The following is a 10,591-nucleotide window of genomic DNA, read 5'->3' on the forward strand; positions in this document are numbered from 1 at the left end:
ATATATCCTACAAAATAATTATTTGGACTCGAGTTTGAGTACCAAATACAAATATCGGAACGTCGATTTCAATGCCATCTCTATCTTTAGCTAACTTGTTAGAAAAGCCTGCCAAGGCAAGGAAAATTGGTGCATTTCACATTGGTATGTTGACTGCATGGTCCCCCAATATGATTAAAGTGAAGTTAATGACACAAGAAGAGACATTTCTTTGAGGGGTGGGGGGGGGGGGAATCTTAAAACAGCTAAAAAAATTATGGGTTCGTTCCATATGATCATTCAAAGCAATTATGCAATGAAACTTCGAATATTTCTAAATTTTATCTAAACATAATTCGATAATAAAAGAAAGTGCTAGATATACTAAAATTTGAATTCTAAACAAATTGAATTTCGTTTTTTATAATAATTATATGAATAAACTAAATTAAATCCAAACTTTAAATCATAAGAAATTAAATGCGAACTAAATCCGAACTATACTTATGAAAACAACGTTTCACCAACCCTCGATGAACAGCATGAGAAAGGAAAGCTGATAACGTCAATACGAAATCATGCAAACAATATGCAAATCATGTCTTGCTTCTCATTTCAACCATATATATGTATATAAAATTCCTTCTTATCCCTTTCTTTAGATTCTTTAAGCTTCATTCATTCTTCCACGTCGATATGTTGATGCTTTCAAACTTTAATATATATATATATATATATAAAATTTCACGTCGATATTTTTCACTTTGTCTGAAGCTATCTGAATTGCAATATAAATAAATATAATTTAATAATTATTTTTGAAAAACAACTCTAGGTTTGGTAATAGTTAATAAGGTTTTGGAATACTGTGTTATTTATTTATTTTTATTGTTTGTCATATCAAAGGTTTATTATGTCTGCAGCTAGAAGAAAACATAGGATACCCTAATAAAACTGCTTTTTTTAATTAAAAAATTGAATTATTATGAGTAAATTACATAATAGGTCATTCAATTATTAGTAAGAGCATAAGTTTTAAATTGAGACTATTTTTCGAAAGTAACAGAAATCTTTGATCTCGAGATTGAAAACAACATATTTTGAAAATAGAAGGTTATAAGTGATCAAAATCATAATATATGGATTAAATTCACAAAACATCAAATAGTAGGAGGATCTTTTATAAGTTCTACCAAAAAAGACTGGTAACATATCCCGCACTTCCAGACCCCTCCTTTCCATTTCCCCTTTTCTTCATTCATTATTTTTACTTATTTCCCCCTCTTTCTTTCCCTCTTCTGCTTCACTCTTTCCATGGCTTCTTTCCCGTCCTTTCCTTCCCCTGTAAGCCCCAAATCGTTCTTCTCTCTCTCTCTCTCTCTCTCTCTATATATATATATATATATATATGCATATCTATGTATATGTATATATTTTAATTTTTGATGTTATTCTTAAGTTGCCTAGATAGATTTACGATTTGGGTTTACCGTTTTTTAAAATTTTATTTCATTGTTATTTATATACCTTGTATTGGAACTCTGGGTTTTCTTTCTTTTCCCTTTTTTCCTGTGCTTTTTTTTAAGATTGTATTTTGATTTGCCTTTTCTTTTTTTGTATTTGCAGTGACTCGTTCCTTATGGCTGATATGGCTTGGGTTTCGATTTTATCACATATTGGGTTTACTTCATCCATGTACACTCGTAATTTCAAGTGAGGTTTTCAATTCCCAACTTGTAACTTTTTGAATGGTTCTAGGTTTTGTCTAAAGATTTAAGGTTGAAATTAGGTATGGTGAAAAGTGAAAACGGTAGAATTGGTGCAAAATTAAAGAGTTTTTTTTAGGTTTGTGGATCTGGGTTATATTTGTTTGATGACCTTATGAAGGTGTTTGTAATGTTGGAAGCATGGTGAATTAGTAGTAGGGTTTAATTGGATCTTTGTGCTTGTTTTGCAATTTTAGCAAAGGTGATATTGTGAAGTGGGTATGGTGGGCAAAGAAGATGTTCCTGTTAATTCTAGGGCTCCATCATGCCAGCTTTCTGGCTCTCGGAAAATGTTTTGGCGGTCAGCTTCATGGTCTGCATCCCGAACCGGTCTTCAAATTCCTGAAGCTGGCAAAGATCTAGGAGCAGATCCTAATGTTAAGAATGGTACTAATTATGGTACTAATGATGGACAAACTCGCCGGTTTCCTCCTCCTCCCTTAACCCCACGTTCGCAACAGAACTCCAAGGCCAGGTCATGTTTGCCACCCTTGCAGCCGTTGTCAATTGCACGGAGGAGTTTAGAGGAGTGGCCGAAGGCTGGTTCTGATGATCTTGGAGAGTGGCCACAGCCGCCGACTCCTAGTGGGAACAAGAGTGGTGAGAGGTTGAAGCTTGACTTATCATCGATTCAGTGGGGTAATGATAAGAATAGTGGGCTTATGAAGAGGGATAAGATTGCTTCCTTCGATAAAGAATGCTCAAAAGTTGCTCAACATATTTATCTTGGTGGAGATGCTGTTGCCAGGGACATGGAAATACTCAAACAGAATGGGATTACTCATGTTTTGAACTGCGTGGGCTTTGTTTGTCCGGAATATTTCAAGGCTGATTTTGTGTACAGAACTTTGTGGCTTCAAGATAGTCCATCAGAGGATATTACTAGCATACTTTATGATGTTTTTGATTATTTTGAGGATGTTAGGGAGCAGGGCGGAAGAGTTTTTGTTCATTGTTGCCAGGGGGTATCAAGGTCCACATCACTGGTGATAGCATATCTGATGTGGAGAGAAGGACATAATTTTGATGATGCCTTTCAGTATGTAAAGGCAGCAAGAGGAATTGCAGATCCAAATATGGGTTTTGCTTGCCAGTTGTTACAGTGCCAAAAGAGGGTCCATGCTTTCCCTTTGAGCCCCAGTTCTTTATTGAGAATGTATAGAATTGCACTTCACTCGCCTTACGATCCGTTGCACCTGGTCCCTAAAATGCTGAATGATCCATCTCCTTCTGTGCTGGATTCTAGAGGTGCATTTATTGTTCAAATACCTTCTGCAATATATGTTTGGGTTGGTAGAAGCTGTGAATCTATCATGGAAAGAGACACGCGAGGTGCTGTATGTCAGATTGTTCGGTATGAGAAAGTGCAGGGGCCTATAATATTGATAAAGGAAGGAGAAGAACCGACTTATTTTTGGAGTGCCTTTTCGAGATTTTTACCTTTGATGGATAAATCCGGAAATAAAGTTGAAGTAGGGGAGTCAGCAGTTAAGATTTACCCTGGTAAGAGGATAGTGGAGTCATATAATGTTGATTTTGAGGTTTTTGAGAAGGCTATAAAGGGAGGCTTTGTCCCTCCATTTGCACCATCAGAGGATGAACATGAAACCCACCTTCCTGCTAGAGAAAGCAGTTGGAGCATGCTTAGATGTAAGTTTGCCTCTGGAGTAATGAAGGACTTTGTCACCGCACCAAAGATATTTTTCTCTAGGATGTATTCAGATTCCATGATGATAGTTCGTGCATCATCACCATCATCAGCATCGTCCTCTTCTTCTTCCTCACCTCTGTATCGCTCTCCTGATTCCAGTAGTTGTTCGAACTACTTTTCGGAGTCCTCTCTGGATTCACCTTTGGCTGTTTCTAGTTCTCCCCAATCTTCTTCAACTTCGCCTAATTTTTCTAGCTTGTCTCTTGTTTCATCAGAAACTTCTTCACACCCCAAATCTAATAGCTCAGGATTTGTCAGCGTCAATTTCTCTTCTCAACCTGAGGCTGCATCTTCACACCTGAAAACTGTTTCACCGTCCCTTGCAGAAGGGCGAGGCAGTTTGTCAAAGTCTCCGAAGCTGCCAGTGCTGAGTGATAATACAAGAGAAACAAATGATCAGTCATATTTTCTTGTCAAGCAAGATGGGGTCTGGATAAATGACAATACTAGTGCATCGTGCGAGTCGGATATTGAAATTGTCTTTGATTCCAGTCATGGTGTAAGAAATGGAGGGAATATTATGATTGAAGATTCTGATTTGAAGATATCTCCTCGTGGAAGAGCTAATATCGGCTCAGGTGATAAGGGATCTACTTTTGTTGGTACTTGTGAACCTCAAGGAATTCACAGTCACCTGGACGGTTTTGTTTCTGCTGTTCCAAATAGGATAGAGGAAAGTTTTCCTGCATGTCCTGGTGTAGTTAGACCTTTAGTATGGCGCTGGCCCGGCATAGACAAGATGAAAAAATTTAATAGAAGTGATCTAGATTCAAAATCTGCTTTTGCAATTTTTTCTCCGGCTACAGATGTAGGCATAAATAAAGATAGCACTCTATATTTTTGGATAGGGAGGTTTTTTCATTGTGACAAAAGCTTGATTCAGCTAGATAGCAGCCAAGTGCCAGGGTATAGAGAAGATATTGACTGGAACCAAGTTGGTTATGTTGTTCTAACTCGAGTGGGTTTGCCAAACGACACCCCTGTGAAGGTATGGACCAATGATATATATATTTGAAGCTTCTGATATGCTCCTTTTTGTTATTATGTTTACATGTGAAGTATGTGCATTCTATCCATTTGTAGATCATTTATGATTGCAATCGGCTTGCTATTCAAATGTTCAAACCAAAAGATACAGTTCTACTTATGGCAGGGTAAAATTAAGTTTGAGATGTCCACTTGTTCTCTTTGATGCTTTTGTTGTGGAAAGCCTATTTGCATTGTAGGAGAAAATTATAAGATTTGTCTCTGAACTCTGTTTTGCAGCACAACTGTTCTACTTCGTTATGATTCACCCCATAGAAAAGATGCAAATTATTAATAGTGCCTTCCGACCTTATATTTTGTACCTTAATCATTGATAACAGATTGTCAAAGAAGACGAAGAACCAACTGAATTGCTTGCGATGCTGAAGACACTGTAGTTCTGCAATTGAGTACAGACCTGCAAGCCAATAGATTTTATAAATTATCTACCCAGTTATTCACTTGGCCTATTTTTGCTCAAGAATTTCAAGCATCAAGCCTAGTTCCCATGGCAAAACAAATGAGGTAATTAACCTTACTGGTTGTATGTATTTTCGTCATGGTTTTCTTTGCAACATGGTTTAGCAGCTTTTATGCAGATTGGTATGGTAAACTTATGCACCTGCCAGCATCAGCTGCATGCAAGCATTTTAAGGCACTCCATATTATTCAATTAGGTTAAATTCTGTGCAGATATTCTAGTATTCTACAACATTGATATTCTTATGGTTGCTAGGCCTCAATTGTACATGATGTCCTTGAAAGTTCACTTCTATGTTGGTTGTTTTCACTTCATTAACTGAACTCCAGTTATAGTACATCAAGAGAATTTGTCCAAGATGTATACCAAAACATGTTGTCTATGAAACTATTCCTTAGGGGTGAATGTTTAGAATTTCACCATGGATATGAAAGCACAAGCATGAATTGGCGAGCGTTTTTAGCTGTGCAATTCAGAGTTTTAAACAATGTATGTTTTGAATTCTTTTGCGGTGGGCACCAAAAAGTGGAGATTCTTGCCCAACATGGTCTAGTAGCTTTTGACCATCATCTCTTTGAAAGGTTTTGGCTCAGTTTTACTTGAATAAAACTTGCAGTTGCAGACTTTTCACTTTTGAGTGCACATCTAGATTCTTTGTGAATCCATAGATTGTTACAATGTATGTTTATGATTGTTTGCAGGCAACTGCTTTTGGGAAGGATCGTGTGGCAATTCACCCTGGTTGTACAGCATTGTCGTTAACACCATTGTAACCGATAGTCATTTGTTCCACAGACTTATTTGTATATTTAGTGTTACTCTAAATCATTTGTTGCAGACAAAATAGATTCACTGCAATTTCCCCTCTTTGGTCTATTTTCATTTCTTCCAATTCTCAAAACTGTTTCAATTCTTAACTTTCTGCAAACGCAGGCTTTGACAGTAATTTCAGCAAATGCTGGATTCAGAAACTGCATCTTCTTTCATTGATTAGCATAAATAAGACATAACATTCGGTAAACAGTAATTTAAAATGTTTCATTACAATCGTATAAAAAACGTATAAAACTATCAAAGTTCTCTTAATTCTGTTATTACATTACAGGTTGAAGGCAGATTGACATAAAAACTGCTGAAGTTTAAAGAAAAACCAAAGAGCTTCTCTTCCTAGGCTTTTGAAAGATTTTCCCAAACTTAAGTTCAACCAGAATTTTCCTCTTTCATGACCGAACCACCGGAATTGCTTACTTCACTTCCCCCTGCTTTCTTCTCGACGAACATGTCGGTGAGTGCAGTTTTGGACTGCAACGAAGACTTCAGAAACTTTGCACCCAATTTTCACAAATAAAGCAAGTTTAAGCCATTGTCATTAAGGATTCAGTGTCAAGCTAATCTATAAACTTGTAATGAGACAAGAAGATAAACTTTTACCTCATTAACTCTAACACCAACGACTTTAAATTGCTGGTGACCCACAGCCTTAATGTTGAACTCGTTGAGCAAAGTGACGATAGATTCAGTGGACATAGCTTCACCACTAGATCATCCATTATCATGTAAGTTGCAGCTCCCTTGACTAAACCTACCTCACCCGAGTTTGAAGGCTTGCTCGTCGGATTCACAAAAAGTACTTCATAATTCATAGTATAACGACTGCAGGACGGACAAATGGTATTCGGATCATTTGTCACATTCATGTGACGTTCTGATAATTGAAATTGTCGCACCTATAAAGATTGGTGTATGATGAGGATTCCAGTCTAGGCATCAGGAGAGCAACATTAGCAGCATAGTTAGTAACCATTGGCTTCAGAAGGATTTCTTTGTTAGCTGCTGATTGCATGTAGGAATCGCTCAAATTTTCAGGTAATGACATGATATTAAAGAGAAAATCAACAAAATCTTTACCTGATTCAGCTAACACGAGCCTGTTTGATTTCAAGTCACTCAGAAGCTTTAGGCTGACACTAGTGGGACTTGATCCGGTCATTGGGAAAAAAAGAAGAAAACTAATGTGAGATCTTCACAGTTGTTCAATCAACGAATAATGTAAATAAGAGAGCCTAAGCAACTGTATGGATACTTTTATCTTCATTGGTTCTCAAACAAATAAAGTTGAAGTGAGAAACAAGGGATTCTTTCCTCCATTAATGGAAATAGTATAAATAATGTATAAAACTCAAAAGGCTACAAGGATTTCAGCTTTCACATTTGAATCAGATTTAAAGCAATGGAAGACAGTTTAAATCAAAGTTCTCCACATTCCATTGTTACATATGTGAATAAGAAATCTTCTAAAGGAACACATCGGTGAGAGCAGTCTTGGACTGCAAAGATGCCTTCAGCAACTCCACACCCTCGTTAATTCCGACAGCAATGACTTTTTTTTTCAAGCTCTCCGACATCCTTATTCTTGTACTTGTTGAGCAAAGCGACAATAAAATTAGTGGCAATAGGTCTCACCACAAGATCATCCGTGATCATGTAAGTTACAGCATCTTTGACAAAGCCTTCCTCAACCTTGTTTGGAAGATGGACAAAAGTGAACTTACCGTCCGTAAGTTTGTCACAGCGAGGACAGAAGGATTTCGGACCATTTGCGATATAAATGAGACAATGGATGCTCGTCACAGTGTCAACAGGTAATGACATGATATTAAAGAGATAATCAACAAAATCTTTGCCTGCTTTAGCATACAGAAGTCTTTGGGATTTTGGGGCTATCAGAAGCTTCAGGTTGACAGTGGTGGAAATTGGGGGCAGCCATGGAAAAAATACTGAAGGTAAAAGGCGAGATAATAACAGGATTTCAATACAGCTACTGCCTTGATGATATTAGCTGAGTCGAATTCTTTATATAGAGGTTAAATTGAAGTAAACCTACGAGCATAGAGAAGTGGAATGGTTAATGATCATATCCATAGCTTTTTGTATCAACTACATTGGAATTAAAGAAACTCCTTTAATGCTACATTGCAGGTTCAAATTATGTACAGATGAACTAGTGGAATGTCGAGAGTTCTCTGTGGTGAATGTTTCAATTTGTCCTTTCCAATTCTCGCTAAATGCATAGAGAAGCGGAAAGGCTAATGCATGTAAAACAAGTTTTGTTGAATTTCAGCGACCATAACCATAGTAACCAATTAAACGTGAACTCTTTACTTTCCAGTAGTATCATTGGCTCATGCACCGGAACAAGTTCAGTTGAAGTGATGCTTTGGAAGAGCTCATAAGTGTGATGAAGCTACACGGTGATCTTGATCCCTAAAACTGCTGATGTAACATTACCGAGCGTTCACTCTCAGAAATATAAGATGAGCTCCTTTCTCTATATAGTCTTGGATAAAACTATGGAGAAATGAAACAATGGAAGGGGCATATCACAGTGCCAACATGCGTGCAATGACATAACTCTGAAAAGAAAATCAACAAAATCTTCACCAGCTTCTGCATACACAAGCCTATGGGATTTTGGATCTATCAAAAGCTACAAAGTGTTAGTTGTTGGATTGGGGATGATTATAGTTTGAAAGATCTTTCAAATTTTCTTGTCTTCTCTTCAACCTCGACCTGTAACATTACTCTAATGGTGCCGTAAGCTTCAGATTTTTCTCTAATGGTGTCAAGGCAGTTACTGACGAGTTCTAGAGCATATTTGCGTTGGTTCAAAAGAATTCCCTAGATCTCAACACTTCAATTCAAAAAAAGAACTTAAGGTTCACATAGATCCTTCATCATTGAATTCCGATTTAGAATCCCTTTCAATTCCTTAATCAACATAGACCAATAAGACCACAATATAATTTCCTTGCCTACATGCTTGCTTCAAACCATAGAGACTTATGTACCCTACACTCCAGCATCTATCCAGACTTTTCAAGGAGCTGCTGCATATAAACTTCATTCAAATTCTCTTGTAAGAAAGTATTACAGAAATCCATCTGGTGTTTTGACCACTGAAATCCAGAAGCAAGAGCAATAACAGTTCAGTATCTATATAGTCAAATCATTCTTTCTGGTTCTAACCCTCGGTACAAACTTTAATTGAGATTCATATATCAAAATTATCAATACGAGACAGTAAAATTGTTTCAAAATCACACAACTACAATCACACCAGATGGAAGACACATATTTAAGTCAAACGATCTCCACATTCCTGGTGGAAGCCAACCGATTTTCATGCTTTACATATGTTCAACTTTGAACACCTTCCGAACTACACCATTACTACATACGAGGCAGAAGGCAATTGTCATTCAAAATGCAGAAGTTCAAAGATAAAACAAAAAGCTTCTCTTCCCAGACTGTAATTCAACCAGAAGTTCTCTCTATACCGGATTTGCCAACGTCGCTTTTCCCTGATTTCTTCCCGAGGAACACATCGGTGAGAAAGTTTTGGACTGCAACGATGCCTTCAGCAACTTCACACCCTATTTTCACGAAACCAAATGTTATGTTGTCCTGTAGAAAATAACATTAGACAATCATTATGGTACAACAAAAATATTGTTTTACCTCATTAACTCCGATGGCAACAACTTTTTCTTCAAGTTTCCCCACGTCCTTGATCTTATGATTGTTGAGCAGACTGTAAACCTAGTGGCAATAGGTCTCACCATTAGATCATCTGTGATCATGTAACTCACACCTTCTTTGACAAAGCCTTCCCCAACCTTGTTTAGTTTGACAAAATGGAAGTTACGGTTCATCAGATTGGAGCAGTTAGGACAGCGGGTTGTCGGATTATTTGCCACATATCGGCGACACTTGCCTTTGGAACCAACACCACAGCCATAGAGATTGGTGTACGATGAGGGTCGGATGGATGGCAACAAGAGCGATTCATTAGCAGCATAGCTAAAAGCTTACGGCTTCAAAAGGATGTTCACTTCAGCTTCCGACACCATGTAGGAACTAGACAAACCTTCGATGCTTGCATAGATGTTCCTAGTGCATCCAGGTGCTGCATGTTTACCGAGGAGCTTTACCACGGTGCCGACATGTAATGACATGATGCTGAAAATGAAATCAACAAAGTCTTTACCTGCTTCGGAAAATACGAGTCTTTTGGAGTTTGAGTCCATCAGGAGCTTGAGGCTGATGCTAGTGGGACTGGAGTCGGCCATTGGGAGAAAAGAAGAGAGAACTATTGTTTGAATGTGAGAAATTCTAAGACCCTTTGTTTTTAATTTTCTTTTGGTTTTTATAACGAGATGCATGGTTGCTGGTGGAGCTGGGCGTAGGGGGCTGGTGATGATAGCGTGTAGGGCAAAGTGGTGCCGTGCGGCAATAGGGTGATCGGTGCAATTAGTGCACTGACCTGATTTTGGGTTGCCGTGTCTACCACAAGCTTCAAGCTACCTTTTTAAGGTATAAACTTAATTTGAGTGTCACTTTTTTTTATGACAGTTAGTTTTATTAAAAATAAAAAATATTTAAAATTATAATGCATATTTATAAGTATAATTATAAATTAAATATATAATTAAAATTATTTTTTATAATTATTTAACAAGAATTATTCGCTTAGGATTACATAAGGATTTAATTAAAAAGTTTGAACAAAAGATATATATGAACATATCTGATTGCATAAACGAATCACAAAAGGAAATGAAGCTATTG

At 37.3% G+C, this 10,591-nt stretch overlaps 1 protein-coding gene across 1 annotated transcript; it reads left to right on the forward strand.

Annotated features, from left to right (window-relative positions):
- The first annotated feature begins 1,882 nt into the window (after positions 1-1,882).
- Positions 1,883-5,861, forward strand: LOC120213278 (protein-tyrosine-phosphatase MKP1-like). The gene is made up of 3 exons (XM_039211447.1): positions 1,883-4,444; positions 4,824-5,007; positions 5,665-5,861. Exons 1-2 carry the CDS (start codon positions 1,967-1,969, stop codon positions 4,878-4,880), a joined length of 2,535 nt encoding a protein of 844 aa, XP_039067378.1. The 5' UTR covers positions 1,883-1,966; the 3' UTR covers positions 4,881-5,007; positions 5,665-5,861.
- Positions 5,862-10,591: the final 4,730 nt, after the last annotated feature.

This window comes from Hibiscus syriacus, unplaced genomic scaffold, assembly GCF_006381635.1.
Source record: "Hibiscus syriacus cultivar Baekdansim isolate YM2019G1 unplaced genomic scaffold, ASM638163v2 tig00110020_pilon, whole genome shotgun sequence".
NCBI lineage: Eukaryota > Viridiplantae > Streptophyta > Magnoliopsida > Malvales > Malvaceae > Hibiscus > Hibiscus syriacus.